The 17,575-nt window shown below is 44.7% G+C and overlaps 1 protein-coding gene across 3 annotated transcripts; it reads left to right on the top strand.

Annotated features, from left to right (window-relative positions):
* The first annotated feature begins 327 nt into the window (after positions 1–327).
* IRF4 (interferon regulatory factor 4) lies at positions 328–16,934 on the top strand. Of its 3 annotated transcripts, none has more exons than XM_019792974.2 (9): positions 328–441; positions 1,795–2,066; positions 3,297–3,483; positions 4,321–4,409; positions 5,124–5,265; positions 7,843–7,950; positions 10,344–10,697; positions 13,948–14,060; positions 15,991–16,934. In XM_019792974.2, the coding sequence occupies exons 2-9, from the start codon at positions 1,851–1,853 to the stop codon at positions 16,132–16,134; spliced, it is 1,353 nt and encodes a 450-aa protein (XP_019648533.1). In that variant the 5' UTR covers positions 328–441; positions 1,795–1,850; the 3' UTR covers positions 16,135–16,934. The 3 variants fall into 3 exon arrangements, with proteins under 3 accessions (XP_019648533.1, XP_002930176.1, XP_011215166.1); XM_002930130.4 differs by having other exon boundaries at positions 5,121–5,265; XM_011216864.3 differs by lacking the exon at positions 7,843–7,950 and having other exon boundaries at positions 5,121–5,265.
* The last annotated feature ends 641 nt before the right edge of the window (positions 16,935–17,575 follow it).

Below are 17,575 nucleotides of genomic sequence, written 5' to 3'. Positions count from 1 at the left end.
GTTTTTATCAACCGGCCTCCCGCAGGACCTGGCGCTGAGGCGAGGTCCCCATTTCGCGCCTCGCCCTTTGCAGGAAACCTCCCCACATTAGGGTTCCCCAGGCCGCGCACGCCCGACTCGAGGTGCGCTAGCCCTGCGCAACGCGGGGTGAATCGCAGCGGGAGCTAGGGTCCCAAGCCTGGCGGCTCAGGACCCCTCCCCCCCCAACACACGCTCCTTCCAGTCTTGGCCCTGGGACTCTCCCGCGGCGCCCCAGTCTCCGCTCACAGCGCCCCCTTCGCCCCAACCCGGCAGGCGCTTTGGTACCCGCCCAGCCCCGCCCCAGGCTCCGCCCCAGCGGGCTTTTAAGCTTTATAAGTTCCTCTTTCTCACCTCCGATACTTAGTTTCACCAGTTGAACTTGGGACCCACCGCTGCCCTCAGCTCCGAGTTGGGGGCGAGGTAAGGCTTGGGGTCGGGAAGGAGAACGTATGTGAGGCTGGCTCAACAGAGAACAGGGAGCGCGAGACTAGAGGTCCCGGGGGTCCCTCTGGAGAGCAGCGCAGGGGACCCCAGCTTAGGACCCGAGAGGGAGCATGCCCATTGAAGGAGCCCCGACTCCCACTACGTCTGCTCTGGGCCCCGGGACCTTTGCGCGGGCTCTGTGGAGGGTCAGCCAGGACAATGCCCAAGCATTGCCCTCTCCACTCTGTGGTTCGGCTCCGCCCAAGCCCGGGGGAGGCCACGCGCTGGACGGGGTGGAATGGAGAGGCTGTCAGGGGCCCCAAGAGTGGCCAAGGCGGGGCCATCGAAAGGACCTACACGGGACGGCAGGCTTTCCTGAGGGAGGACAGCCTCTTACTCCAGAGGCTTCAATCCGAGGCTCCTTACCCTGCGGCCCTTAAGGGCCCAAACTCACCTTGGCCTCCCGCGCGTTGCTCCCGGACTGGTGGTGGAGGAGGAGCTCCAAATTTGGGCCACTTGGGGCCCCGCGCTCTGCTGCCTCAACCCCGTGCCCTCTGAGAACCCTCCTGGCACCCTCCCCGCCTCCGCTCTCTCTCGTGGGCCTCCGGGGTCCCGCCGATGCTCTGCGCGCCAGAATCTCCCGCTATTTGGCGGCGCACCTCGCCTTGGGCCAGGTCGCCTCCGCTCGTTGCTCCCGGGGCCCCCTTAATCCTCGCTAGCTGCCGAAGGCTCAGGGATTCTCTGGGGCAGAGAGTGCAGGTGTGGGAGGAGAAGGCCGGGGCAGGAGATACCGTTGCTGAGCACCTGGGACGTCCAGACCGCAGGCGCTAGTTCCCACGTGCGAGATTCTTGGCGCGCGGGGCCACCAAAGGAGTGAGAATGGGGGAGTGGGCAAGAGTGGTAGCTGACAGTGAAGGGAGAAATGGACTGGCCGGGCTTTGGGAATGGGCAAGGAAGAGCGGGAGCTGGGAGTGAGCAAGCCAACGGTGCCAAACAGTGGCGGCGGCTGGATTTCGCGATGTGCACAGAGGCGAGAGCTGCGGTGCCTGGGCAGGGTTTGGCCCGTGGGGTGTGTAACAAGAACGGAGAGCCCAGACGGTGGGGTACGAGGATGAACGCCGCTAGAGGCACGCTCTGGAGGTTGAGGGCGGGGGGTGCAAAGTGGATGAGACCGGGCCCGCTGAGAAGGTGCTTTCTCTCAGGGGCCTCTGGCGACACGGATGTTGACAGAGCGCTCCTAGCTGCCTCGGCGACCCCGGGGCCTCGTGGTCATTATCAGAGGGCTGGAGAAGGGTGCTCCGGGCGCTGTGCCGCGGAGGCTAAAGGCTGGTCCTCCTCTCTGCCGCGCAGAGTGAGTGCAGGAGGCGGATCCCGGGTGCGAGAGGGCGGCAGTCGGCGCGCCGGGCATGAACCTGGAAGGCAGCGGCCGCGGCGGGGAGTTCGGCATGAGCTCCGTGAGCTGCGGCAACGGGAAACTCCGCCAGTGGCTGATCGACCAGATCGACAGCGGCAAGTACCCAGGGCTGGTGTGGGAGAACGAGGAGAAGAGCATCTTCCGCATCCCCTGGAAGCACGCGGGCAAGCAGGACTACAACCGCGAGGAGGACGCCGCCCTCTTCAAGGTTACTAGCGGGAGGGGGGCCCAACCAAGGTGGGGGTGGAGGGAAGGCCCCAGAGAGCCTGGTGGATCCCTAAGCCAGACTCCGCGGCAATCCCAGTCCGCGCCTGACGGTGCTCGGAGGAAAGGGGGCCGCGCGGGAAGGAGATGAGCCCCGCAGGGCGGCCGGTCCGGGAGCATCAGGTGGCAATGCACAGAAGCTGGGGGAGAAGGAGAGAGGTTTCAGCCTTTGTAGTGGTTTTAGAAACGGGGCACCAGGTACCAATCCTGAGCGTGTGGCATGAGCAGTACCTAGGGAGTCAGATGGCTCCAGCAGCAGGGAATGGAATGTCCGGCGGCTCGGCCCAGGGACAGCAGCGCTGACTTGAGTGTCCCTGTTTGCACTGATGTGGGTTCCTCTGTCTCCATCCGAGCCTCTTTCTGTACCTCTGGATACCTCCGTGCCTTCTTTGATCAACATGTGTCTCTCTTTGTCTCCCTGTTTCTTTTCTGTGAGCGCCCTTAGGTGTGCTTGAGTCTGTCTCTGTTTTCCTGTCTCTCTCGCTACGTCTATCTTCCTCTGTTTCGCTGTTTTTCTCTGGAGGTCTTTCTCTCTGGATATTTATTTATTCTTTAGTTCAATCTCTGTTGGGCTCTCTATCTTTCTAGCTCTCTTTGGTCCTTCCACATGTGTTTTTCTCTATCTCTGTTTCTGTCTGATTCCCTCTTTCCAAGTCTCTCTCTAGACATTTTTCTCTAGGTCTGTGTGTGTGTGTGATGACTGTTTCCCCTACAGCAGTTTACCCAGTGAACTGTGCATTAGGACCCAGACCCACCGCCTGCGGGCAGAACAGGCAAAGGGGACTTCCTCTGGAATTTGCTCTCCGAATATCTGACCATTCAGATGTACTCCATGGGTAGCAGCTCACCCCTAGTTCCAGTGGAACACACTTCAGACACCGTGAGGGGAAGGGGTAATTAGGGCCCCTTTCCAGGGACCCTCCACATCTTACCCACCTCTCATAAATACCTAGAGAATGCTCAAACCATTTGTCTTGAATTCAGCAAAGATAGAGCCCAAGGTGGAAAGTATTTTACCTAGAGGAGACTTGGTGTCTTTCTGTCCCATGTTTTGAGCAGCGGTATAAATCTAAGGCACCTGAGCATCATTCTTTCCTTTAGAAATACGATCCTCAGGTTCTTTTTTAAAAAGACCTGTAGTTTAACTTTTATCCCCCCTCTTCTTTCCCACAAGGCTTGGGCACTATTTAAAGGAAAGTTCCGAGAAGGCATAGATAAGCCAGACCCTCCTACCTGGAAGACCCGTTTGCGATGTGCTTTGAACAAGAGCAATGATTTTGAGGAACTGGTGGAGAGGAGCCAGCTGGACATCTCAGACCCCTACAAAGTGTACAGGATTGTTCCTGAGGGTGCAAAAAAAGGTGGGACTTCCTGGGTTGGGGTCACAGAATACAGGCTGCCTGACACTTGTAAGGCTTTAATTTCATTCTGAGGGTCTATTTTTCTTTTCTTTATAGCCCGCCTTCCTCCTGCCTCATGTTTGAGCCCAACAGGCTCTTTGCCCAAGTTCTCAGGGTTGTCAATTGAAATTCTTGTAGTATTGGTGTAGGACAATTTCTCAGACTCCAGCTCTCTACCCGCAGGTGTATGCCCATGCCTGTGTGTGCACGTGTTTTTCAGGTAGTTCTGTTGGTGTAAGATATGGCCCAAATTTTTCAAACAAAATATGGAAAGCTTGTTCAAAGCTTTATCTTTACTTATCAGTGTTTCATAATTAACCATTCTGTAGAAAGGAAGCATACATATACCCGTATACTGTTACTGTTTATAGTAATACAAATGTCAACTTTTAGAGTATACCGTGGTCAGCTGGATGCTTATTGAAATTCAGATCTTCTCTTTCCAAGTTTCTGACCAGGGTGTCAGAGTAGAGCCCAAGAATCTTCGTTTTAAACAAACCATACAGATGACTTCCCTTGTGGAAAGTCTCGCTGGTGGGGCTTTATGTGACAACGTGCTCACACACAGCATTTCATCTCCTTCTCTACCTGCCCTACATAAGTCAGACCTTGTAGAAATCAGTTTAATGGCCTGAACAAGTAATTGCCCACGGGAATTGCTGAAGAAGTGCCTTATTTGTCAACACTGTTATGCATTCTAGGAATTAAACGCTCAGGTATTTTTCTAAGATTTCACTTTTAGTTATGACAGTTCCTTTTTTTCACACTTTGCCATTTGCCTTTTGTCCAAACACACAGGAGCAAAGCAGCTCACCCTGGAGGACCCACAGATGACCATGAGCCATCCCTACACCATGACAGCTCCTTACACCTCACTCCCAGCTCAGGTATGGTGGAGGGCACAGGGCTTCTAGAAAGGGAGGCTGGGTCTGGGTGAGGCCACGTGAGCCAGCTAGTCCCACATAGCAGGAAAAATACAAACAAAAACAGCAGTACTTTGTTTTTGTTATTAGTCAATCGGCCAAAGCAAATCCCCAATCATTGGATGAATGTCTCACTTTCTACCTGGTGTTACGATCAGTGTTGGTTTTAAGGCGGGGAGAGTTGGCTGTGTCTGCCTGCTAGCCTGGACTCCTACCACTGATTCAGAAACCCAGGGAGCAGATCTTTTGTGGAAGACGAAAATTTTGGAAGTTGTCCTTTATCATGTGAAACCACAGGGCAGCTGATCTCTTCAGACTTTTCTGATGTGAATCACAGCTCTGTTTTATTCACTTTGGTGGGTAAAAGAAGGCAAATTTCCCTGCAGTACTTTTGTGCCAGGTTTAACCATATGATGAAGTTTTACACAAGTCATTACTTTGTAACACTGTCTTCATTGTGCCTTTTGATTCTTTACGGCTACTTTCCACCTAGTGCAATGAGCTGTTCACTCCAAAGTCTTTTGAGATGATAAAATGATTTGGCTGTCAGCCAAATAAGAGATTCTGTGAAGAGTCTGACTATAAAAGAATCTGCCGCCCCTTCCCAGTGCCAACCAACTGATCTTTGCTGAGCTGATTGCCTTTCATCTCAGCTGCTCCCTCATGTTCCTTTAGCAGGTTCATAACTACATGATGCCGTCCCACGACCGAAGCTGGAGGGAGTACGTCCCTGATCAGTCCCTCCCAGAAATCCCGTATCAGTGTCCCGTGACGTTTGGGTCTCGCAGCCATCACTGGCAAGGCCCGGCTTGTGAAAATGGTAAGGAGTGTGCTGGGGCTGGTTTTTAGGGCTGTGGCTCACCCCGCAGAGCAGACCTGGCCAGAGGGCCCTAGTCTCTCCTGATCTGTCCTTCCGGGCAGTACCCCAGTTCTTTCCTCTTCTCAGAGCCGCTGGGAAAGACCTCACGTGCAGTGAAGGAGAGAGTGAAGGTCTTCAGGGGAAGGACTCCAGGGTGTACTGACACCTGGCCTACTCTTGCTAGGACCTATGCTGGGAATTGCCTTATATGAGATCTTGTTTAAACATCACAGAAAGGGGCGCCTGGGTGGCTCAGTTGGTTGGTTAAGTGTCTGCCTTTGGCTGGAGTCATGATCCGTGGGATCCCCCAGGGATTCCCCAGGGTCCTGGGATTGAGAATCAGGCCCCCTACTCAGTGGAGAGTCTGCTTTTCCCTCTCCTTCTGCATCTCCCTGCTCATGCTCTCTCTCTCTCTCAAGTAAATAAATAAAATCTTCAAAAAAATAAAAAATAAACATCACAGAAATTAGAGGGGGGACACTAATCTCAAAATAAGTAAATAAATAAAAATAATAAAATAAACATCACAGAGATCCGTCCCAGTCAGCTAAAAACTGCCCCCCCTTTTGAGGCAAACTCACAGAATGTAAGTAATGCCCAAAGTTACCCAGTGAAAGTGAGGGGCTGGAGCTCAACCTCAGAGCTCCTCTTTCATTTAAGAGAGAGGATCTCAGATGTCAAACTGGTTGGCTATAGTTTTTTAAATTATTTGTTTGATAGGTTAATATTTTTCATCCTCCCTGAATAATAATAGATTTTGTCAGTCTTCTCTCCTGGATTATCCCTTAAGGTTGACAGGACCAATAACTTCACTGGTCCGTTTCTTTCTCTACATCTGTAAAATGGGCATACTGTAGCTGTGCCGACGCCTTCCCACCATAGGAACATCAGGAGATTATTGAGCTAGTATATTTCTTTTTAACAATAGTGTGCCCAGGGGGCACCTGGCTGGCTTAGTTGGTACAGCACGCAGCAACTCTTGATCTCGGGGTTGTGAGTTTGAGCCCCGCATTGGGGAAAGAGTTTACTTAAAAAAGAAAACACAATAGTGTGCTTATCATAGTTATTTTTGGGTTTAGGAGTGATAGTAAGAATGGAATGAATAAATACTAAGAAAAGAAAATAGTCTCCATAAGGTGAGTAGTGCTGGTGTTGGGGTCTAAAGAGCTTTGTTCACTCTGGATTAGATGTGGCCCCATCCCCACAGGAGTTTCCCAGACATCAAAATGAGATTACTCAGTGGAAGCACTAATTAGCTACGTGCAGAGAAAACTTCACACCGTGTATTGAAAACAGCAAAACACAAGCTTCTAGGACTTTTGAGTTAGACATTTAAATAGAAATCCTGAGATGGGTCAAGACTCAGATCCTTCTGTATGTTCTAGGAATATTTGGTTCATCACAATTTGGTCAGTTCCCCTTTTTCTAATCATGTTCGGGTCACTTTTGGCTTTATAGGATTGACAAAGTGTACCATCATTTAAAATTTGTATTTAATGGCATGTTTACAAAAAAGCTCAGAATTTGATTTTATTAGCTTTTCAAGAGTGATTTGCAACAAAGGTTACTTTCCATTCCATAGTGGAAGAGTTAGCTAACATTAAACTGGTTTCTGATATTCAGACTTTTGTCTAAAGCATCAGGCTCTGTTGAACTAAGAACCTTAGTAACAAGGCAATGCCTCAAACTATACAAACATATGGAATAGGTAGACATATTTTGAGGCATAGCTGGCATTAAATGAAGCGCCACCAAAATTAAGTTCTAGTACATATTCTTTCTCTATTACTGTTTAATGTGACCCACAGCTATTACGCTGCCAAGACACATGGTTCAATTTTCTTCCCGAAGCCAGAAATAGAAAGCTAGATAAATGTGGACTAAACAATTTGGAAGTTTTTAATTGGGCCCTTTGGCATCAGAACTCAGGTAGACCTGAGCTCACAGCCCTATTGTGAACATGCTATGTGAACAAGGATAAATCTCTCTGAGCCGAAGTTATACTGTTTATCAGGGTGATTATGGAGGGATGTTGCTCAAAGGGTACAAACTTCCAATGATAAGATGAATAAGTTCTGAGGATCTAAAGTACAATATGGTGACTGTAGTTAGCAATACTCTATTGTGTTAAAAGCTGCTAAGAGAGTAGATCTTAAATATTCCTACTATACAACACACACACACACACACACACACACACACACACACACACACTGGTAATTATGTGAGGTGATTAAGGAGTTAACTAAGTTAAAAAAAAAGAAAGAAAAAATTATAGAGGGACTATTCCAAGTTTTCTTCCAAAGCTATGAAAAGGCTCCTTCCTCTTTCGATCCTATTTTTTCTGATTGGAATTCAGCTTGTCTTTTTCCCTTGAGAGTGCCACTGGTCAGTTCTAAAGAGCCCTTGGCCCCTCCCTCCCAGGGTTGGTGCACCCTTCAGGGGCTGAGTGGCCACATCCCAGGGAGAGGAGACCTTCCCATGCGTCGTTGGACAGACACTGTTTAGACATCATCTGATTCTTATTTACGAATGCAGGTTGCCAGGTGACAGGAACCTTTTATGCTTGTGCCCCACCTGAGTCCCAGGCCCCTGGAATCCCCATAGAGCCAAGCATAAGGTCTGCTGAAGCCTTGGCGCTCTCAGGTGAGTGCAGTGTTCCCTTCTAGAGGCCCCCACAGGAGGCTGGCTTCTGCTGTGGCTCCACTCTTGCCTTTGGGTCTGTTTGATTGGGGAGGCTGGGGGTATCCCTGAGCACAGCCCATGGGCACTGGCTTTCTTCCATCTGGGGACTAGAGTGGATATGGACACATCTGACTCCCAACCTCAGTGAACGAAGACATCTTTAGAATATTTAACACTAAGAAGCCAACTTTTAATTCTGATTGGTTTGAATTGAGTCATTTTAAGGTTTCCATTGACATCTATCTGAGTTTCCAGGAATATGCAAGCACCTCAGCTTTATATACCAAGGACCCCCCTTCAGCCAATATTCTCACAATGTAGTATCATTTCTTAGAAAAATACATAAGGGTTTCTCTTTTGAAAAGCTGATCATCCTTCCAGGTTTAGCTACAACTAGGTCTTCCTCTCTGGCATCCTGGGGACATGAGTTCTGGCTCCCTTCTCTTTATCACATTCATATGCGTAAAAGTAGTGAGCCTTGTGGTCAGTCTTCCTCTGAAATTTGATAGGTGTTGCAAAAAATTTGGATTAGAGCTGATTTTTAAAGTTTCATTTCTAAAAGAATCCTTGCAAGCTCAAAGATCTTAACCTGTTTAAGGAAGGCATTGCAAGATTTACTAAGCATATGTGGTGCGCATGTATTTATTTTTTAGATAGTATTTTGGGTTGTTTGAAAATGGGATTTATAATTACATTAAAAATAAATAGCTTAAGCCTCAGAATTCTCACCTTGCCCCTTGGGCTTTTAAAAAAATCAATTATAGAAAGTATAAAGTAAATTCTCAAGATTTCAGAGAGTTGTGGGCACCTTTCTTGTTTCCAGGGCCACCATTTATTTCTTCTCAGTTCTGAAGTTCTGAATGAGGCTTGCTGCCTTTCTTCTTAGATGCTTCTAAATGACGGAGGGGAGATGTTTCTGAACAAAAAGCCTTGTGCTTTTTTAAAGAAACTTCCTAACCCTTCTCTGAAGCACGAAAAAGTAGGAAATAAACAGCTATTTATGTCCCTGTGACCTCGTGATTTCTGATGACATTAAATGAAATGAAGCCTGTCCCGCAAGTCACCTCAAATGGCCAACACACTGTCATCAAGGTGCACTGTCTGAGCTCGCTCTCCACTAGTGCGGTTACAACAGCAGAAATTGAAGTGGAGAATCGAGACAGTGATGTGGGTTGTTGAAGTCTCAAAACCTGCCATTGAGGAATAAAAGGGTTTTGTGGATTTCTTTTTTTAGTATGCATAGTGCAGATTAATTATCAACCTTGAGCACATTTGTTGGAGAACTGCAATTCCCATTAATTTTTAAATACCATACCATTATGGATGGATGGCTATTGCCTATACGTGAAGCTCTTTTGCATTTCAGTTAAGGGGCCCTTTGCAAACCTAGCTTTGTCCTTTTAATTTGTGGGTCCGATTCCGAAGAAAAATTTCAAAAGTGAACTCATCTCGTTAAATGTTTTAGAAAGCACAGTTATTTTCAAGGCAGATTTTGAAAGCCTAGTGGGACTTTGGCCTTAGAACATGTTTTTTCATTGATTCTTTTCTTTCTGCATGAATTAATTTTATTATACAAGTAGTACATACATACACAGCATAAAAAATAACGTGACAGTCGGAAGAGCAAAACTGGAAAATAAAACATCACGTTCTTAACCACCCAGAGATCACCACTGTTAAAAAGTCTTAGTGTTGATCTTTGCTGAAACTTCAGTGTGGACTTGTGTGTGTGTGTTTATTTATGTAAGTGACATCTTATTCATATTTTAGGGCAGTTTCCGATGTAAAAATTTTTGTTCAGTTTTTGAAACACCATTATATTCTTTTTGCTAGTAGAAATTAAACTTAGGGTTTACTTCCTTCAAAATCAAAACTGATTGCCATGCTTAAAGATGCATTTTGTTCAGTGGTACATGACTTAGTATTTTTGACATAATTGTTGTCATCACTGCTATCATCATCACCAAAATAATGACATAGAAAGTTCTTAACCAGCGGTGCTCTCTAATACAAGTCAAACCTGTTGTGCAGAAAACTAATGTAAGGTGTAATCCCCCAACACAAAAAAAATGTATGGTCACACAAATTTGGAAAATGCTGTTAGACAACATTAAATAGATTTCTCGCAGGATTTCCTTAATATCTCTTACTGTCTGTGACTCCAGGAGGGAGATGAGGGTATGCAGCATTTCCTGCACTTCCTTGACCCTGGAACTTTCTATTTTTTATGGAGTATCCTGGGACACCAGTGTCCCACCAAATACACATGTTCTGGTTGAATAGTTTGGCATCCTGATGGGTATCCAATGCTCCTTGGTCCCTTAGCGCTGACCTTGAAATCTCTGTGTTTACAGACTGTCGACTCCACATCTGTTTGTACTACCGGGAGATCTTGGTGAAAGAGCTGACCACGTCTAGCCCAGAAGGCTGTCGGATCTCCCACGGGCACACTTATGATGCCAGTAACCTAGACCAGGTCCTTTTCCCCTACCCAGAGGACAATGGCCAGAGGAAAAACATCGAGAAACTCCTGAGCCACCTGGAAAGGGGTGTGGTCCTCTGGATGGCCCCCGACGGGCTTTATGCCAAAAGACTGTGCCAAAGCAGGATCTACTGGGATGGGCCCCTGGCACTGTGCAGTGACCGGCCCAATAAACTGGAGAGGGACCAGACCTGCAAGCTCTTTGACACACAGCAATTTTTAGCAGGTAACGTACCCAATTATCTGTTAGAATGGAGCATCCCACACCTGCAAGCCTAAGAGACAGAATGGAGGGGGTGACACTATGCCTTCCACAGTGGTCCAAACAGAAGGTCACTCCCATCCCAGACAGAGATCTTCCTTCTATTAACCCCTGAGCCCACCTGGCATGATCTGAGAATAGGTTCCTTTTGCTCATCTCACCTCTGCCTCTACCACGTGCTCCTCTCCATCCCCAAAGGGGTGTGAAGAGGAGAGAGATTGCTCAAGGGGATTGTGCTTCAGGCTGATATCTTGAGATTCTGGTATTCAACAAATAGTCACACTAACAAGGTTCACACTTTATTGGCAGTATGATCTCAGCAAGCACAGCTGCTGATGTTTCAGCTTTGTTAAGGTTCCTAGGAAACTCGTAAAGGTTAGAAGTGTATTGTTAACGTTCTTGGTTGTGAGACATGTTACTTCTATGCAGATGGCCTCCAGCAGGCGGGATCAGGGACAGAGTATGTGGAACTGATTTTGCAAAGGGGGAAATTATGAGAAGGCTATGAGTTATCTCTGTGATATTCGTGTTTCAAATAGTATTTTCTAAAACCAGTAAGTTTCGTTTTTCTAGTTTTGATTTCATGACAATTCAATTAGCCCCAGACTGGCTTTTGTGAAGCCACTGGCCACATTATTGTTGTAGCTTCATCCAGAGCGTTCACTTAGTTCTCTGTATTGATGATGCCTCTTTTGGAGGGAAAAAGTTGTTCTGTCAGCTAACTGCCAACTCTTTCTGAACCTTATTCTGTACCTTATCCTTAAGCTATTCTTTTATAAGCGCCCCTTCAGAAACACCCTATGTCTTTGGGTTCTCATGTGCCTCTCCTTTCCCTGAATATGCTTCCCGATTCAATTTATTTAAGATAAAAATATGAAGCATCTGTTTACTTTGACACTGTTGACATTTGCTTAGCCTTTTGGGTTTAAGTTGCCCAAATTGAGTAGGCTCATCCAAATTCTCTTTGGGTGCCTCCAAACAAATATGCCCTATATGACTAGCCCTTGACTAAAAGGTGTGACAAGAGGGAGAACTGAGCCTCTGGTTCCCCAAGGCAGCACTAGGGTGAGAAAGGCATGTGGGTCTCAACACCCTCCCTCCCTCTGAGCTGCAGAACTGCCTCCAAATCTGTGCCCTGACTGTTCTGTCCATCCTGGGGTCCAGTGTGGTAATCATGGTGGGCACCCAAGGAAGAGTCAGGAGCTACTGAGGGGTATCTTGTCTGCACCTCTTATGTCTGCCAAAGAGTCTGAAAGAGCACATGGGGGGGGGTTGGGGTTGGATCTCCTCAGAGACTGTGAATCTTGGTCTCTTTGGATTCAGAAGCCACAGGACTAGGACTTTGGTTAAGGAATCCCGGGGGGAATGACACGTGCTTCTGTGAGTTTCTCTCACCACATATCTTTTAGGAAGTTCGAATCCTACCATTCTAAGTAGGCTATAAGTTACACTTTGAGTCACAGTCACTGAGAGCTGGATACAGGCAAGAAGCAGAAAAGCGTGATGCCCAGCTATGAACATCTGCAGGTTGTGAATTCACTTGCCTAGAATTTAATATTTATCTGTGAGCAAAAGTTGTTTTTTTTCTTCCTCTGTAACCAAAGGCTGTGCTTTTTGCTCACTGCAACCTCTTATCTTGAAGTATTCACTGAGGTTCAAGGAGGAACCTGTGAACTTGAAAACTGCAGCTGTGTAGACCAGCTTCTGCATAATCAAGGATTCCCACAGAATATTCTCATGTTATCAAGCATTTGAGACATGACTTCTTCGGAGAATTGTGCCAACTCGCCACTCTGAATAGCTTGTGTAGGTGTCGTCTCAGACCTCAGTAGTGTGAATGCCTTTTACACATTCTGACTAAGTCAGTTAGGTTTGATTTGAATTCTGGAAGAAGAAAAAAAAAAAGCAGGAAGTCTAACAGTCCAGTGAGTTAGTTAGAAACTTTTCTTCAGTTGACGAGAACAGAGAAGATCTTTGATATCTCCCCATTCAGGATTTGCAAACTACTAGGGACAGCCCCTAAAGGCAAAGCCCAAAGGTGCATATCTGATCAAAATGCATGTGCATACCGTTCTGCAGAAGTTGTGGCAGCAACCATGTGTGTTTCTTTTGCGGACACGACATTCAACTCTAGTGGAAAGGAAAGAATAAGAGCAGCTAGAGGCTTAAGAGTCATCTTGAATATGGGTAATGGGACATGGATCAATGTCAGGGATTACACATGTGTCTTTCCAACAGTCTTCGTTCTGCATCCTTAGGGTAGGAGTGGAGCCTTCAGGACATACACAACCACAAAAGTGGGGACACCTAGTGTTTCATCACTACCTTTTTCATTTCAAATCAATATCTGTCCCAGAAGGTGGGCAAGAAGTCCCCTCAAAGTCCCACAGTTGAGGCTCAGTGCCAAGTAGGACACAGCTGCTTGAGATTCTGGTATTCAACAAATAGTCACACTAATAAGGTTGCACACTAATAATGGGGGCTCATCTCCAAGATAACAGTAAAGCATTTTCAGTGATGCCTGAATCATGGAGAGGTCCTGATTGGCACAGATATTGGATTATGAAGACTCAGCAGTTTTGAGATGACATTTTTAAGTAATCAGAAAATTTTGATTTTTTAAATGAAATGTCTCCTTTGTATAAATTATTCTTTTGCCTCAATGTGGCTACATTTCTTTTCCTTTTTCTTCATCTTTCACTCCTTTCTGCTACCCTTTGCACTCTTAAGGGCCTAATGCTGCAAAGCAAGGTTTCTTAATCTGCAGGACATATTTCCCTTAAAGAATCAAGTGAGGGGTGCCTGGGTGGCTCAGTTGGTTAAGCATCTGCCTTCACCTTGGGTCCCGGGATCGAGCCTTGTGTCAGGCTACTAGCTCAGTGGGGAGCCTGCTTCTCCCTCTCCCTCTCCCTACTTGAGCTTTCTCTCTCATTCTCTCCCTCTCTCTCAGATAAATAAATAAAATAATAATTAAAAAAGAGAATCAAGTGAAACCTGGAGCCCTCTCAGGAAAAGCACACCCATGAACACGTACATGCAATTCTATATCTAGGGTCTAAGAATTAAGAACCCCACGTAGAGAAATAAAGAATACACACTCCTATTTTAGTTTTCCAAATCAACAGTGAACTTTTGCTTCCTGCTTTATCCTGGCATGTTTAGTGATGGTTTCTGATCAGGGTTGTTTTTTTCCCCCCTTATGGGGCTTCTCCAGAGCTGCAAGCTTTTGCTCACCATGGCCGTCCCCTGCCAAGATTCCAGGTAACTCTGTGCTTCGGAGAAGAGTTTCCAGATCCTCAAAGGCAAAGGAAGCTCATCACTGCTCACGTGAGTATTTAGTCACATTCAAATGATTGAGTTTCCCTGTTTTTCATCAAAGGCAGGGTCCCAGTTAGAAAAGTCTCAAATGAAAAGTATATGTCATATGACAGTAAAATCGTGAGGAAGGAAGCATGGCCCAATGAATGGTGCAGGAAGCACAGCCCAGGGACCCACATGTTTTTCCCATCCCGAGAGGTCTACTCATCACAAACCTGCAACCATGGGCTTCATTCATCCCATCTTGTGTATCAATCAAGACATTGTCCTATTCCCATTTTATAAGGATTTAAAAAGACTAGTGATAAAAGTTGCCCTTTAAAATTCTCCATATTTAATATTGCTTTTAAAATGCTGTCTAGCTGACCTTCACTTGATGGAGAAGCTTTTCCCAATGGGAAGCTGTCCATTGACTTATGTATTTTGCAGTCCCCCCCGATTTTTCCCAAATCCTCTTTTATTTCTGGATTTTTAGGAATTATTTAACTAATGGAAACCAAGGGTCATGTGTTACTTGGAGGAGGCTAACTCTGTCAAGGAATTTAAGAAGATCAGTGTTCTTTAGCAGGGGTTTAAATAGGGTCAACTGTAGCACATAAACATCTTTTTCATAAAAATTTTATAGAGATAACATTTGGAATAAGTTTGCCACAAAAAAGAGTTTTGAATACCCAAGATTTTGAATTTGAAAACCTTACATTGCTACATACCTTTGAGAGTTATTAATGGGCCCAGACAAAAGCAGTAACAGGTAAAAAAAAATATATATATATATAATCAATAATAGAAACTTTCAAGTCATATTTTAGTTCTCATAGTTTTTTTATTGACAACTGAAATAAAACACTACCTAATTTTAAACACGCGGTCCCCCCTCTTGATTGTAAAATAAAAAATGCACCAAACAAAAGATTCTAGAGCTTTTTCATGAATTCTCTCCAGTAATTGATACAATATTTGTTATCTTGTTAACACCTAGGATTGTTAAATGACTGAATAAACTTGGTATTGATAAATAATGTTTCAAAAGTTGGTGAAAACTCCTGCATTAGTCTGATTTTAAGGGCTTTTTTGGTGCACTAGCCCTCCTCTGAGTTAGACAACTATGTGTTCCTCAAGCAAGGGTCCCTGGAAGTGAGTTGTCCGGGATGGAAAAGAAAAATGGATATGTGTACACGCAGGAGTTCCTACTCTTTTTTATTATGGATTTAATTTATTTCAGGTATTTCATGTGAATTAGGCTTAAGTTTCTATATATCAAATAACTTAAATGCTCAATTTAATAGCAGAATTGATTCACAAAGTATTCAATTTTCTTACAAGCTATAAATTAAGGAAATTCTGAAAGCTGAATTTTTTTATTGAATACGAACCACATAAATAGCCAAACTAGGTGAATCCGAGGTCAATTAACCTCTCTTTCCCCATAATAACAGTGTTGTTGTTTGTATAGCTTCTGCTCCTTTCTTTTTCCACTATCTTAGAAATACACAAATTATCTAGGTCATCCAGGAATTGTACATTGTTCAGGATTGGCATCCTCATCCGTCAGACTGCGGCTGTGGAAAAATTCATTGGCCTAAATTATTCTGAGTTACCTCAAACTTCATTAATCACCTCAAACTTCCTTTTAAGTTGGTCAGTTTACCTGATTTGTTTATGCTCAGTTAAACATACATTTTAAGTGGCTATTAACGTGAAAGTACCACTTTTGACTTGACCTATCGTAGAACTCAGAATTAAGTGGAGTCTGTTTATAGGTTGTTATATGTAAGGGCTAACAACAAATTACGTCATCAGAATGTTGTGGTTTATGTAGCACCTAACTTTGGATTTAACTTGACTGTATCTTCAGATACTGAGTTTTTTAATGATGAGCCAATTACAAGATGTTAAAAAGAACATTTCAATAATGTCTTTTCAAAATCTCTTATTAAAGGTCGAACCTCTCCTAGCCAGACAACTGTATTATTTTGCTCAGCAAAACAGTGGACATTTCCTGAGGGGCTATGATTTACCCGAACACATTAGCAGTCCAGAGGATTATCACAGATCTATTCGCCACTCCTCCATTCAAGAATGAAAAATGTCAAGACGAGTGATTTTATTTCATTGTAAATATCTGCCTTCGACAGGAACAGCTGATTGAACTCCCTCTTTTTCTTTTGAGAAACTTGGAAATTGGGGCTTCAATTCAACACTTGAGGATAATCTCAGCAAGAATGAGTGTAAAAAAAACCAGCTCCATCTAATTGACAGAGGAGCTTATTCCAAAAGGAAGGACAGTTTTCAGGGTCTTCCGTAGACTGCCATCTTTGATGATTACTGTGAAAATTGACCAAAGGGTGTGTTTACATTTACTTAAATGCTATCTTTAATTGGATGTGGATTCTTTCTTGCTTGAAAACTGAGAAAACTTGTGTTTCGGTGTTGACCACTAACTAGAGGGATACAAGCACATAAGTGTTGTACTATTTCTCAGGGAAATAATATCTAAATTGAGGTGACTTTGCCCACAAAAGAAATGTATTAATGCACACAGAAGATGTTGCTCTTGTAGAAAATGCTTGCTCTTAGAATCTTTGACTGAGGTTGGACCACAGTGCCTCCAGCTTTGGGGTAGCTGATCACCCCACCTGGCCTGGGTCTCACCCCGCTCGGACTTCCCTGCCCTGTCTCGCACTGCTCCTCATTGGCTCTCTCTCCTTGGGTGCCCTTGGAAGCCAGTTGGTATTTTCTGGAACCAAAGAGCATTAGGGCTACTCTTGATTAGTATATTTTTGTCCGTCCTACAATCCTGTAATGACTGCTTAAGATATTTTTTGTCTGCCTTTTTGTCTCTCATTCTGTAGAAATTACTGCTAAAACTTTTTTCATAAAAAAGATCAACAATCCAAGTACTAAAGATATATTTTTGAAACTCGGTGACATTTCCCCTCTTACCCTGTTTGTTTTGTTTGGCTATCAGTGAGTTATCCATGACAACACTAAGGGGAGGAGCCGATGCTTTTCAATGTGGTGAACTCTGTTAGGAAAGATGATGACAGGATTTCACTGATTGCATAACTGCAGACTCAGTGGGCTGTTTTTGCTTATTTTGTATATTATATGCTTCCTCATGCCAATATGGTTTGACAGGGCCTTAAAATTACTGGGCTTTTTCCAAATACATCTTTTTATAGAATCACGGAGATCTCCACTTGCTTAAGTAAACCTGATCACTTCCTCATTGATTGTTTTGGAAAAGTACAGATGTTTGGACTGATGCTGGCAACTGATATTTTTATCATACTACAAAAAAAAACTGCTATTACTTTTAGGCTCAGCAAAAGACTTAGTAGTTCTCAAATATATGCCACTCTTATTCTAATCTATATTTTTTAATTCATCCAACAAACTGTATCCCTTGCATTAGATGGATTATATATAGCCTTTATCCAGTTTAGTAAGCAATGAAACATTGGAATGTCATTTTTTAACTTTTAAAAGGAGCGTTTTTTTAAGGATTTTATTTATTTACTTGA

Source organism: Ailuropoda melanoleuca, chromosome 5, assembly GCF_002007445.2.
Source record: "Ailuropoda melanoleuca isolate Jingjing chromosome 5, ASM200744v2, whole genome shotgun sequence".
Taxonomy (NCBI): Eukaryota; Metazoa; Chordata; class Mammalia; order Carnivora; family Ursidae; genus Ailuropoda; species Ailuropoda melanoleuca.
The sequence above is the reverse complement of the archived record's forward strand: the minus strand, read 5'-3'. Positions and strand labels throughout refer to the sequence as shown.